This window comes from Choristoneura fumiferana, chromosome 22 (assembly GCF_025370935.1).
Source record: "Choristoneura fumiferana chromosome 22, NRCan_CFum_1, whole genome shotgun sequence".
NCBI lineage: Eukaryota > Metazoa > Arthropoda > Insecta > Lepidoptera > Tortricidae > Choristoneura > Choristoneura fumiferana.
In genome coordinates, this window is record NC_133493.1 from 7,472,429 (window position 1) to 7,487,370 (window position 14,942).

General features: G+C 41.9%; 1 protein-coding gene across 1 annotated transcript in view; it reads right to left on the reverse strand.

Annotated features, from left to right (window-relative positions):
- LOC141440501 (uncharacterized) overlaps positions 1 to 14,942 on the reverse strand; it is a 33,840-nt gene that overhangs the window by 12,247 nt on the left and 6,651 nt on the right. Inside the window, 17 exon segments of the mRNA XM_074105027.1 lie at positions 203 to 393; positions 657 to 843; positions 1,332 to 1,467; positions 2,760 to 2,983; positions 3,780 to 3,981; positions 4,430 to 4,563; positions 4,883 to 4,988; positions 6,254 to 6,396; positions 7,902 to 8,072; positions 8,305 to 8,416; positions 8,928 to 9,002; positions 10,433 to 10,593; positions 11,088 to 11,246; positions 11,730 to 11,936; positions 12,355 to 12,507; positions 13,273 to 13,371; positions 13,905 to 14,087. Coding sequence (XP_073961128.1) covers positions 203 to 393; positions 657 to 843; positions 1,332 to 1,467; positions 2,760 to 2,983; positions 3,780 to 3,981; positions 4,430 to 4,563; positions 4,883 to 4,988; positions 6,254 to 6,396; positions 7,902 to 8,072; positions 8,305 to 8,416; positions 8,928 to 9,002; positions 10,433 to 10,593; positions 11,088 to 11,246; positions 11,730 to 11,936; positions 12,355 to 12,507; positions 13,273 to 13,371; positions 13,905 to 14,087 — 2,643 coding nt within the window.

Sequence of the window (14,942 nt, forward strand, 5' to 3'; positions counted from 1 at the left end):
AGGACATATGATCATTTACATGCTTTTGGTATCATAAGTGATAGTTACTGTTTTATTCACAGACTCGTCAAGATTGTTTACCCCTTTTTTATACTAAAAAAAAACGAAGTATAGCCTGTTACAGACACTCTCACTGACACTATTTACTTATTCTAACGACTGATTGTGAATTCACAAAAACGAGTATAGTTATTTCACTCACAGTGTTCCCGCTGGCATCAAACTCGTGTATATACTGCACGCCCACCGGCACACGGTCATTGACCACCTCTATATCGGTGGTGGCCAGGTCCAAGCCGCGGGCGCTCTTGCCCAGGATCTTTTTGAACGAGCCCTGGACGAAACGCTCGCTATCCAGGTCTACCGTCGCGTTGCCCGTGCTTTCTTTTTCACCTGGAATTGAAAATCTTCTTTCAAAAGATTGGTCGGAGATTGAGTCATTCAAAAATTGTTATACATCTAGGGTGGCGGGGGTCTGGCAATTTGTGACACAGAAACAAAATGATTGCTATTTTCATAGCAAAAGGTTGGTCGGTTTGGGTTTTCGATAGGTAATTTATGGTTGAAAACATAGAGGTAGTACGTATTAGTGCCGCTGTAGTGCGTGGTGTTGACAGAAACTTGTACGTAGAGATAGTGCGTGATGTTGGCAGTACCTTGAATGTAGAGGTAGTGCGTAGTGACGAGATGCTGCGTGCTGAGCGGCACGCTGATGGCGGCGCGGCCGGCTTGCCGGAACCCGCCGGGCTGCTTCTCGAACGTATGCGTAGTGTTGATAGTTGCCGTATTGTTTAGCCAGAAGAGGTCCACTTTGTTGTCGGATAGCTCGTCTAGGTTGTTTAGCTGGCGAATCAAATAGTAGTTTATGGTATACGATGAAATTTTGTGTAGTCAAAGTACTTTACAGCAGAATTCAGTGAGTAGGTCCAAAAAACCCACGGTTACCCAACGGTTTAACTTAACCTTTGATTTAAAAGATCGTGCGGTCAAACCCAGCCTCGCACCTGTGAGCGTACGAAAATGTATTTGAGATTTACTATTATTTCTTCGGTAAAGGAAAACATTGTGAGGCAACCCGTATAAACCTGTGAAGTTATTCAATAGTGTGTGTAAAGTTTCCAACACGCACTGGGCTCTCGTGGGAACTATAACCCGAGCCCACTCATGCTGAAAGAACTGCCCGGCAGTGAGATGGTATATAAACCGGAGATGGTTGATACCCTACGCTTGCAGCCATCGTGGCGAGGGGTCTAGTAATGTCATCATCATTATATCAGCCGTAGGAAGTTTTCTGTTGGACATAAGTTTCTTCCATCTATCAAAGTACTCACATCGAATATGGATTTGAGCCAAGGCAGTCTCTGGAAGGGGGTGGTGACGTTGAAGTGTCCGTCCGTGTGTTTGAAGCCGCCGTAGCGGATGTCCACCTCGCCGATCTGAATGGTTCCAGGTCGGTGCATAACTCCTCTAAAAAAAATGGCAATGTCATCATTATCATCATTGGCTTCGGGAAATAAGAATTTTAGCTTTCCTGGGAAAAAAAATTAAGTCCGTCAATATAATCGCTAGATTATCAGAAAATATATTGGACGTTACTACCTCGTTATTGTTAATTCTTAATACGAGTATGTGTACAATGTACAAAAGTGTGGACATGTTTCGATTCGCCTTCAAGGTCACAGCTCATTAGACCCACCCGGCACCCGACCAGCACCGCCTCGTCGGTCAGCGTCCACTCGTTGTCGACAGTTGGTCCACGGGTGGACGCCGCGTTGAGAACCAGTGAACGTCGCGTGGTCAACTAGTGGACGTCGCGTGCTCCACGAATATCCGAGTAGTCTATTATAAAATGAGGGTTTTTAAGGAAACAGATATCCTAAACCTGCCGTCGCTTTATGTTTTTGAAATAATCATGTATGTTAGGAAGAACATGTGATTTTCCACTAACGTCGATAAGCCAAAAGCTACTAGAAACCAGGGAAGCTTAAAGTTCCATCTTACAGACTGGCTAAAACCAAAAAGTCTTTTCTGGGAAATTGCATACGTTTTTATAATAAAATTCCAAAAAATATTATAAATGAAACGGATACAAAATTCAGATCTATTGTCAAGAAGACATTAATATCAAAGGCGTATTATAAAGTTAATGATTATATCATGGACAGGGATATTTGGAAATAATTCCGATCCGCATTAGCGATCCCTTCAAATAGCGAACCTACTGTGTTAAAAATAAAGTTGTGTTAAATACTTGTGATGTATACATATCATTTAATAATATTGTAAATCTGTTTTAAAAAAAATATATATATACCTCGTTGAGTTTCTTGCCGGATTCTTCTCAGCAGAGGTTTTTCCGAACCGGTGGTAGATTTTTTTTTGACATTCATAAGTGCTTGTTATAGCCTAAATTGAATAAAGATATTTTGACTTTGACTTTGAGGGTGTGGAGCGCCGCGCTGACCGCGCGCGGTTCACAAGAGGCAAGGGGCGAGCAGCAAGCTATCACCGAGTGGGGTACTCGCCGTCCGCGCGTGGACACCTCGCAAGCGGGGCGATCCGGTGACGCCACGGAGTTGATGTAATGAGCGCATACCCGTACAAATCCATATAAAGAATACTAACCGCTCGCGGCGAGGCGGTGCTGATCGGGTGCCGGGTGGATGAGCTGTGACCTTTATGTATTAATACAACTCTATATTACTTCTTCTCGTAAACCGTAGGTTTTACTCTGCCTATACCGATCACTGATGACTTACTTGACAATCTGGTACCCGTGCACCATATCCTTCTGGTAGGAGCCGGTCACGAGGAAGGTGGCGTCGCCTTCGTACATCGGCGTCGCCAGGGTGTAGTCCACCAAGTGGGAGCCATTGACGTCCCACTTGTATTCGAGCTGGTTGTCCACGGTGCGGTGCTCGCCGGCTTCTGAGGTCCAGGTTAAAGTGGCGTTGCCGTCGAAGAGGGACTCTAGAAGGAGCATCTGTGGAAGAACACAATTTTTAATTATACTGCATTTGCATTCAGCCAGTGTCGCTGCCCTTAGCTCTTGTAAATCGATCTGTACACTATTGGCTCTGTACACGACATCAGCGCCACCTAGTGTCCGCAACTTTTTTGGCTCTGATGCTCTGACGTTTTGAAATTTCATCGCGACATTGTGACAAAAATCAAACCTATAACGTATTAATTTATAATACAAAATGAATGTGATACCGGTGATTTGGGTGGACCAAAGTAAAATTTATTCAAAAAGTGTGTTTTATATTCCTTATGTCAGGGTTTGTTTACTTCATGTTTAGTTGTACTTTAACTGTAAAACGAAAAGATAAAGCTATCTTATTTGTTCCTTTGAATAATAGTAAAATTATATAATTGTTCTTATATCGCTAGTAATAAGTTAAATATTGTTTTCAGATCAAAATGAGTATCATTTCGAAAACCAGTTTTGTGAGTATCACACAATATAAAATTTCAACCACAAACCATTTCATAAGGAAAGTTGTTGCTGGACATGTCCGAGATGTAGAGAAATTAAGAACAAAACAGGGACAGTGTTCAATAATTCAAGCTCGCATCATAACACAAACATCTATTACTAAAATTAGGTAGTTAAAGTCTATACAAATTGCTTTGTTAATGACAGATTCATATGAGTATGACAGATGACAGAGTCTAGATTATTTCTTCTTTTGGCCACTATGAGCGCTGCGATAGATTTCATTACCCCCACCTAGTACTTCGCACCCTCCCAATAGCCCGCTTGGCCAAAGCCTTACCTTCCCTTTGACGCCGGTCAGTATCCCGGTGACGTCCGTCCGGTACTCCGCCACTATTGCTTTGACGGGGTTGGTCGCGGAGCCAGCGTCCCCGTCCACATACAAAGTATGCACGTCCACGTTCGGCTTCGGAAGGATCGCGTTTATTACCAGGTTTATGCGCTTCTCCGTGATCACGCCGAAGGAGGCGTTTGCGCCGATCCTGGAAATCATTTGAGCATGTTTGGAGAAGTTGAAAAGTTCAGTGGTGTTTAGTAAACAACGCTCAGTGTTTACGAACCTTACCCTTGAACATTTTTAAGCAATGTGCAGATGACAAAGCTTTGTGATAAAAAGTAGTGTCCTACCGAAATATGTTTTTATGCCGAATTCGAAACCGAAGGTTTAGCTTGGCTCTATTTCGGTCGAAATCGAAACCGTAACCGAAAATTTAACACACGTGTTAATTTTTTTTAATAAAAAGTCGGTGTAATATGGTGGTGTTGATAGTTGGGTTTGTGTTCTTACAGAGCGGAGGCGGGGGAGCTGCATGACCACGCATTTTTTGCACAGACGTAGCTATCATAAGGTCGCGCGTGAGCAAAGTATCAATAGTTCATTAATATGGACCTCCGCAAAGTAACGCCTGATACAATAAATGAGATAGTTACTGCCAAATATGGTCCAGGTCCATCTTGAAGCCAGCATCAGTCTTCATAAGGCCGTCAGACGCTGTGCTGTTGCCGAAGTAAATATCCAAGTCGACACTTTTGCGGATCTCTTTCATATTCTGCTTTCCTAATGCCTGTTGAAAAAAATATTGTAGTCTGTTTTGTTTCAAAATATACACTTAGTTATCTGACATGACCAGTACAGGTAAAACTCAAAATCTGTACAGTCAAGGGCATAAATATCTACACATACAGCTATAGCATCAAATAATGTATACATCGACCTTATAGTTAGTGGCATAAAGGTGTTTAGATATTTTTGACGTCTTATATTTATGCCCTTGATTGTACACGCCTGGTGTTGCGTATACTTTAATTTTGTTTTTTTTAGGAAAAGTGAAAGTTTAAAACATTATGTCTTACTAAGCCTGTATATTATAGGTACAGTGTTACCTTGATAAACAGATCTCCAAGCAAGAAGCTCCATTTGAGATCTCCATCGCCCTTCATATCGGGCAATTCATATTTACACAACAAATACCCAGTCTTCGGCCCGAATCTAAAAACAAAGAAATAATTGTGCAATGGTGAAACGTATACATCTGATTTGGCCTACCAGGGTGGAACCTTGGTGCTACTGATGTCATATTGTCATCCATGTAGCGGTTGGACACGAAGACGACGGAAGAGAAGGTCTTCGAGCACATCCGCGAGGCAGCTCGGGGTAGTAGGTGAGCAGTTGTGCCCGCTCGAAATAGAGCCAAACACTCTTTTTACTTCAAGTGCCGGCTAAGCACCAGCAGATATCCTGCATCACTTCTGGCCGGAGGGCGCCAAAGTTCCATACTTTTCGCAAGTAAAACTGTAATATTTGTTTAATTATTTTTGTCATTTTTTTGAAAGTATAATTTTGTTGAAATGTTTTAAGTGGTTTTAGAAAACTGTAGGTTTTATGTTTGCTCTGGACAATTAATGGATTCAGAAAAAAAGAGTTATAACAATCAATACATTCTGATATAGTGAGAAGTAGTGCTCACCGACATGCAGTTTTGAGCACAAAAACACAAAACAGATAGGTAAAAATAATCTACACACAAGTTTTGAGCAGGGCGCGCAACGTTCACATAGACGCTGTTACGAACACAATATCTGTACCGGTTGTCCAGTGCGAGCGCGAGTTTTATCCGCTGAGACTCGCGTCTGTGAACTTTTTTGTGCAATAATTGGCAACAAAAAAAAAGAGAGTTATTATTACTGTTCATTGGACGGTTCTTTAAATTGAACATTAAACGGTGAATTGTCGTTTTTTAATCTACGAGGGTATAACTTAAAGTTTAAGTATAATTAATAGTACATTGTGTCTAAGGGCGGTATAAAGCAATACGAACGAGAGTCTATTAGAAGCCGAAGTCGAAGACTGAGGGCTTTAATGAGTCGATGTTCGTAATTCTAGTACCGCCCGTGCGACATACAATGTTTTTAATCACATTTGCGAGTAACTTGTATATTTGTAAAACAAAAACTTATTTTATCAAAAAATTGCCGATATCGCTGGCTGCGCTTTGGCAATCCGCAGCATGTGCATGGCGTGCGTGTGCAGCACGCGCACGGGAGCAGCAGCACACCATGCAGTAACAAACTCATTTACCGACCTTGGGCTTCATGGCATGAAAATTAAGTACGGGCAATGACTTATTTACCGACCACGGTTTCATGACAAGCACATTAAGGTCGAGGGTTTTATTTGGGGGCTTGCAACCAAGGTAGCCTGCATGTTACGACATACGAGCAAGTATGAAAAAGATAAGGAAGATATGTAGTTACGTGAAGTCAGTATCTCCCTTGATGAACTTGAGCCTCTTGATGGGCGTGGCTGCTTGCACGCTGAGCACGCGGCGCAGGTCCGGGTAAGAATCTACGCGGGACTTGAAGTATATCTCCCTGTTCTTGGCTTGGGGCACGTCCACCTACAACCAGAGGTTCACAAGGTAGACAACAACAAAAAATCAGAACGTTTATTCTGCAAGGCCACAAGAGGCTCTTTTACACGTCAGTTTTTTATACTACCCGCGCTTTCGGAATCATTACTGCCAAGAAGAAAGCGTCGCAAGGAACTTGTCAGAAAATATTTTTTTCAAAACAAAATATACTGAGCGGCAAAAAATCTGGCCTTCAAATGTATGAAGAATAGAATATGAAGGGTGGGCAAAATTTTTTGCCCCTGATTTTTTGACCATAGAGTAAAACACAAGACAATGATTCTTTATTTAACACCATAACATAGTAAGCAGTAGGTACAGAAAACAGAGGTAAGCAGCAGGCGGCCTTATTGCCTCAGGGCAATATCTTTAGAGCTATTACAAAAATACATACCTACAGTAAATCATACATACATATTCCTAGAGCTAGTTCTTGTCCGGAGGGCGAAAATCGAAGTTCGTATCGTACCGTCCCTCTTATTCTCGTATCAAATAATATTAGCGCCCGAGGGACGGCAAGATATAGCCCGCGTCAAACTTCCAGCTCGCTCTGAACAAGCGATTGGGGTCGCAGTAGCGCATTATCGGTATCTGCGGGACGTAAGCGGGTAAGGACGGAGAGCACCCCCCCCGCGCCCCGCTCGCTCCTGCGCTGCACCGCGCTCGCCATGTTTTTTCGTGCGTCTGTGTGCGCCGAGTGCTTCTACGCAACACACGTTTGGTTCAGCAGTGGAAAGTACAGTCGCCGCGAGTATATTTTATTTGTTCGCGTCGCGAGTTTCGATTTTTGGTATTGTTCATAGTTACGTTACTGTTTTAAGTAGTTGATTTTTGTTATCGCTTTGGGAGTGCCTACCTACTGTTTTGTTTTTGAAAGACTGTTAAAATGCCGAGACAAAATACCGTTTTAACGTTTTTCTTTATTAATTTATTTATTGTTCTTATCAATCACGGATTAAAGTTTTCTTCCGTGTTATTAATTTATTCTGCTTAATTTTTAGGTTTAGAAATATGATAAGTAAGCCTGTTGAAATATGATAGTTACTTACTTATTATTAGTTACAAGTAGTCAATCACTTATTGAAAATAAATAATACACTTAAATTAATATTATATACAGTAACATACATCCAAACATACAAACTTTCCCATTTATAATATTAGTCGGATTATATTAAAATGCTACTGACTGTACACCTGCGCGCTGCAACTTCAGAGAGAGCTAGAAGTTTGGCGCGGGCTATACGATCGAAATTCGAATTTTGCAGTTCTTAGTTATAGGTCTTGTTCTTGGGCAAATTTTCGTAAGTTGGATTCTATTACGCAAGAAAATTCCAAGCATAACTCTCTCCATCTCGTTACGCGACTGTGAGACCCAAAAAAGCCAATAGTCAAGGACTATCTTTCTAATTCATCATTTACATATCTCTGGAACACTATTTGAAGACACGCTCTCTCTCTCTCTCTCTCTACGTTCAGGCAATTCAACTTACTTTAAAGGATATATCCGTGAAGTTAGCTTCCACCTCGGCGTTAGCGTGCAGCGTCGCTTGCACGGGACCGGTGAAGTGTGCGGAGAGGGAGTAAGTGGTATCGGTGCTCTCGCTCTTTACGCGTACTGTCATCTGCTCGCCCGACCCCTTTGGTGTCAACACCAGTGACATCTAGGAAATAATAACTAAATTCCGAGCTGATACTATTGAGACATTGGCACGGTAACAAGGTAATTTTTGTAATTCAGTGATTCTTAGACTTTTGACAGAGGTGTTATTTTTTGCCTAGTTTTATATTTATTCCTCCTCAGTACTATTTTTTTCACAGATATAGTATTATCGTATTTTTTTTTCACAGATATAATATTTTTGCATCAACTTTACATATTTTTTTTTTTTTTACCTCAAGCGGGTCTCTATTCAGGACTCTCCCCGCAACTCCGTACTCCGTGGTGTCAGTAACCAATGAACCATGAATGTCGTCGCCCTCGATTTCACCTATTATTTTCATGTTCCTGAAAAAAAAAATCATTACATTGCTTTACTTTTCCCGTGGCTACACTCGCGCGAAACATTAGAATCGGCACTGGAATTGGGACTAGAATTCCAAGGTTAAAATGCCAAAGTAGACTTTACACACAAATCTTGGAGTGGGCAGAACCCAATTCCCCCTCTCTCTATTATGCCTATGCTAATACTCTTTATTAACCACCACAGATTAGCATAGTGGGATAACAAAATAAAGATGTAGCTAACCGGCGTTAGTTAACCACAGGTCGCGACTCAAATTCGGGTGGCGGCCGTTATTGGGATGGGTCACGGGAGTTCTCTAATAAAGCATGTGCTAATAAAACAGTTTTCATATGAAATCTTTTATAATGATGTTAATTTCAGCGGTATGTTTTAGGGTCACGGCTTCAAATATACTTATACTTTGGGCCGCCAGCCAAAAAGGTTAATAACCGCTGGCGTAGACAGTTATTTGGATAAATAAATTGATGGGTGTTATGAGGTATAGCTACTAACCTAAAGTTGTCGTGCGGAGTACTGAGCGCGACGCTCAGCAACACTGGCCTTTGGTCAGCACGGAGGGAGTAATGGCTGTGGAATAATAAGTAAATTATTGTTTGATTAGCTGTAGGGGACACGATAGATCAAACAGAAAAGAACAGACAGGCTTCATTTGAATAGATTTTCGGAAAGTTCCCGGTGGTCCAGTTGGTAGGACACCTTGGCACTGATAACCACCTAGAGGGTTACAATCCTATTCAGAAGCGAACATATAAATCGTTAAAAAATTGGATTGCGGTTTAAAAGAGATACCCAGTAGCAGAGCGGCAGACAGACGTGTGAACGGATGGATGAGATTAGATACTTTGAGTATAGAATCACAAATAGCATACAAACATACATAAAATCACGCCTCTTTCCCAACGGGGTAGGCAGAGACTACACCCTTCCACTTGCTACGATTCTGGCATACAACTCTCGCTTCCTCTACATTCATCAATCTTTTCATGCATGCACGTCGGTTTAGAGTACTCCTGACCCGACCTTTCTTCAGAACGTCCTCGATTTGATCATGGTACGTTCGTCTAGGCCTTCCTCTCCCAACGTTACCATTCACGCTCGTCTTATAGATCTGCTTAGTCAATCTGTTTTCATTCATTCTCTCAACATGCCCAAACCATCCAAGCATCCCTTTCTCAATCCGTGTGACTATACCTTCATTTACACCACAGCGTTCCCTTATCGCACTATTTCTAATTCTGTCACTCAATTTCACACCTAACATACTTCTTAACGCTCTAATTTCTACCGCATTTATTCTACTCTGATGCCTTTCCTGCCACACCCAACTTTCACTTCCATACATGAGTGTTGGTACCAGCACCCCTCTATGCACAGACAGACGAGCTCTTTTGGAGATTTTCTGGCTATTCATAAAGGTGTGCAACGCTCCATTCACTACGTTACCAGCCTTTACTCTCCTTTCAATATCACTTTCACACTTAATCACAAGCCGATATGATAAGCCGTGGTGGCCTAGTGGTTTGACCTATCGCCTCTCAAGCAGAGGGTCGTGGGTTCAAACCCCGGCTACCACCTCTGAGTTTTTCGAAATTCATGTGCGGAATTACATTTGAAATTTACCACGAGCTTTGCGGTGAAGGAAAACATCGTGAGGAAACCTGCACAAACCTGCGAAGTAATTCAATGGTGCGTGTGAAGTTCCCAATCCGCACTGGGCCCGCGTGGGAACTACGGCCCAAGCCCTCTTGTTCTGAGAGGAGGCCTATGCCCAGCAGTGGGACGTATATAGGCTGGGATGATGATGATGATGACTTAATCACAAATAGAGTACGAACTAATACCGGAAGGTACTAGTACCGCGACCTAGATGACGCGCGACGCCGACATCTGTCTGGTTTGTGAATGGTACGCAAGGCAAGACTGAAACATTACACTAACGCCATCTACCGACATTTAACTCTTAAGTAAACCGTCATTGTTTATTTTTCTTTTGTTACCTAGTGTCGCAGTTGATATCGGCTGTCAACAGTCTCTGGCTGCCTTCCACGCTGTATAACAGCGCGACGTCGGAAGGCGGCAGTACTAGATGCAGGGCCGACCGGCCCGTGAACCGCACGTGACGGTCGGGGTAAGGCCGCCACACTGCCGTTGCGAACAACTAGAATGATAACAAGCTGATTAGTTGAAAGAGCGACGCGAATAAGTCGGAGTTTAAATGTACGGTTGTCAACTTTATTTTTGTTGTGCCATTATCCTATAATCCTTCTCCTACTAATATTATAAATGCGAAAGTTTGTATGTTTGTTACTCCTTCGCAATAAAACGGCTAGACGAATTTCGATTAAATATAGTACGTAGATAGCTGGACCTCTGGAAGCTGGAATAGAACATATGCTAATTTATATCCCGATATTCCCAACGGATCAGGATAAAAATCAGGATAAAAATCTCGAAGTCTTAACCACTAGGTTTCGAGTCATGGAATTTAGGACAGTTATTTTATCTGCGACGTTAATAAAATTCACCATCATTAAATGTGATGCCGTCTCAGTCTATTCGAAACAAACAAATAGAGACGGCATCACACCTAACCGCCAGTTAACACTAATCAATGGATGGTGAAACAGCCCCTTAGAGTAAGCTTTAACTTACGTAGTTGTTCTGCTCGCCTTGTTGTATCTGTATGCCGCCGCCGACTGTATTCTCTGTGTCGGCGAAGTCCTTCTTAAACTCCATCTTAATAAAGTAGTCCTCTAAGTACGCCGACGTCAGGTTCAAGCTGCCCGACGTTTCGACAAACGGATCGTCCAACTGTACAGAGAAGAAAAAGTTCAAACTAATTCTAACTAATATTGAGAAAAACACCTGATCGTAATGTAATTCGGTATGAACATATTCTGAAACCCTGCAAATGATAAAGGCTAGTTTTTATACTACAAAATTGTGTAGTTCCCATGGGCGCGCGATAAACGGTGTCGCAGACAAAGGAGCGGTAAATAGCTAATAGTATTTTATTAATGCGAAAGTTTCTTTGCTTTCACGCTAAAACTGCTGCACGCTCTGGGTGATATTTGGTGTAATATAAATAGCTGTAACTCAGGAATTTTTAACACCTCTATTTTAGATCCTGATGATTTCAAGGAATCAGGATTTAGGCGAATAAAATCGTAGTTCGTCAGTTAGTTCATTCGACAAGTGTGATTGTGGTCAAACGCAAGCCTATTCTGTATAAAAAAGTTCTCAAATCGTCGTCTCAGTTTATCTATTCGATACTAGTTGGCGCTAGGGTCTAACCTCAAGCCGTCCCAAAGCGTTGATAGTGAACGCCGGCATGGATATGTCAGCGCTCATCTTCCACAGCGCATCTTCCAACCTGGCAGCCACCCTCGCCTCCAAAGCTGGCAACACTGGCAAGGGTGTGATGATGCCCAGTGAAGCCAAGTAGGACTGGTACGCGTCGTCTTCGCCGGATTCATACTCGTAATATATTTTAGAGGATATCTGAAAGCATAGTATAGTACAGTACAATAGCCATCAGATATTTCGGAGCGGCAAAGGTGATTAAAAATATCGAAACGTGAACTCTAATACCTTAATAATAGAGTGCATGTGCCGATATTTTTGACCATCATGCTAATATTATAAATGTGAACGTTTGTAAGTCTGTTTGTTTGTAATCTCTCACATCTAAATCGCTGAACCGATTTGGATTGAATCCGGTATACAGACACTTTGAGTACCGGGGAAAGACATAGGATAGTTTTTATCCCGGAAAATCGCATCATCATGTCAGCCGAAAGACGTCCACTGCTGGACATAGGCCTCCCCCAAGGCTCTCCACTCAGACCGGTCTTGTGCTTTCCGCATCCAACGAGATCCCGCGATCTTAACCAGGTCGTCGCTCCATTTATTTATGTACCTCGTGCCAATACGTCCCGTTGTAAAGTAGCGCCAGACAGGTGATGTTGAACTTCCGCCCCATCTCTATGTCCACAGTGTACAAGGACTTTAGCTCCCTGATACTCGGGAACGGAGTCACCAGGTTCAGTGTGTTCGTCATTTCTGCGTAACTCTAAAAAAACATAAATAATTGATTAATTAATCAAATAGTGTACAGATGAAAAGAATTTTGTTTGCGGCTTTTCTATGGTCATGAAACACTAATAAGCTATTCAGTGATATAATAAACAAGGTATAATTATAGTTTTCTAAGCATGTAAGTAAACAATGTACATGTATGTAATTTAACATTGGACAGTTGCCAAATGTAGAAGCTAGGCGCTGTCTGGGTGTTCATAAACATCTGAACACTACCATTTTGTCAGTAGTGCAAAGCCCGGTTCACATTTATCGGTCGTGTTGTGTCGTGATTCTCTCTGTCTCTCTCTCTCTCTCTCTCTCTCTATGCTTGCGATGCGACACAAAACAAGCCGTCACCAAACACTGCATCAGATAAATGTGAACGCAACCTTATAAAATGTATGAAACCGATACCGTTCTGATGCGTCATGACTACAACTTACCGAACATACAAACTGAAACATAGATGCACAGAAAAACCAGAAAAAGAGACCAGCGCTGGGAATCGAACCCAGTTCCTCATCATTCCGTGCCGCGTGCTATACCGCTACACCACTACTGGACAGGAGTACAGACACGGATTTCTCCTATGCACCACATGCTTGTTTCTTTCTTATGCAGCGACACTAGCGACATCTTATGCTGTAGCCCTCATCGAGAAACTTTCAGCACTCCATTGGAACTAACCGCTCACCCGGACATGAGATGTCGTTATTAAGCAATCAAATTGGTTTTTGTTCTTTGGTTTATAACTTACCGTCAATACAAAAACATCGGTCAAGACGATGGCGGGCTTGTCCGGCAAATGGAGGGTAGCGTTCAACTCCATTATGTCCTCTTCGTCGGCTCCCACAAACTGAAAAGTTAATTTATTTATTAACTATGTATGATACCATAGACATATATATTTATAGCTTTCTGAAAATTACATAAGTGAATAATCCATACTAATATTATAAATGCGAAAGTGTGTGTGTTTGTATGTTAGTCCGTCTTTCACGTCGAAACGGCGCGACGGATCGACGTGATTTTTGGCATATAGTTTATGGGCCCTAGGGTGACATAGGCTACTTTTTCTCCCGGAAAAATGCACAGTTCCCGAGGGAAGAGCGCGCGATAACCAATTCCACGCGAGCGAAGCCGCGGGCAAAAGCTAGTTATAAAATATTTGTAGAATTCAAAGTACAGCCAGCAGCAGAAGTAGGTAGATGAGCAGATGTGGTGCTCAAAATGATCTATCCACTCTCTTATTACCTTGCCAGTAGAGTCGTGTGTAGATCGTTTTGAGCACCGTAACCGCTCATCCACTTCTGCTGCTGACTGTACAAGTAATAATTTACGTAACCGAAAACCACAGAAAGGATTATAATAAGTTAAATGTAATGTTACCTTCATAAGATGGGCGTGGAACGTCACAGTCGGGTAATACAGGGTGTCCAGAGTTACTTGCGCGGTGGTATCAAAGTTCTCGATGAATATGTCTTCGTTGGTATTCTTCTCGTGCTGGAACTTGTCTTTGAGCACGTCGAGCAAGCCTTTGCCGTTGTCCACAAAAAGTACCGCTATGCCGAACTAGAGAATGGAAAAAAAAAACATCAATATAACTTTTTATTTCCAACTAACCTTTACCGGTTTCTCACACGGAAACAATCAAATCTGTCAGTAGAATAAAACACATTTGGAATGTGACCTACTTTGTTGAAGTTGGTTTATAAAGGGTTTTTAAAGCTTAATTCAGTGAATCACGCTCCTCGCCATCTTGACAAAGTCGGGTCCACAAACGGCACTGATTCTACTATCAGTATTTGTAAATGACATCATGCTATTGAATGAGCGATATATATTCAATACACAGAAAAAACACTAGAAGAAAAAACGACAATAAGGGGCTGTTTCACCATCCATTGATTAGTGTCAACTGACAGTTAAATGTGATGCTGTCTCCGTCTATTCGAACAAAACAAATAGGTGGATGGTGAAACAGCCCCTAAATGTCGAATAGATAAGTATGTTAAAATCTATTTAAAATGATTGCAACATTAATCTTTATTTTGTATTTATGTGGTAACTCCCTCTTGGGTTACAAAAATACATGCAGTAGCACATTAAGGGGATGTTTCACCATCCATTGCTAAGTGTTAACTGACGGTTAAATGTGATGCCGTCGTCTATTTGTTTTGTTCGAATAGACGGAGACGGCATCATATTTAACCGTGAAACAGCCCCTAAGTCTGAGTTTTTATTATTTTTAAATATAAAAAAATACCAGAACCCTCAAATCAGTGATTTCTTCAGTATAGTCGTAGGGTAAGAGGCTGTTTCACCATACATTGATTAGTGTTAACTGACGGTTAAATGTGATGCCGTCTCCGTCTATTCGAACAAAACAAATAGAGACGGCATCACATTTAACCGTCAGTTAACACT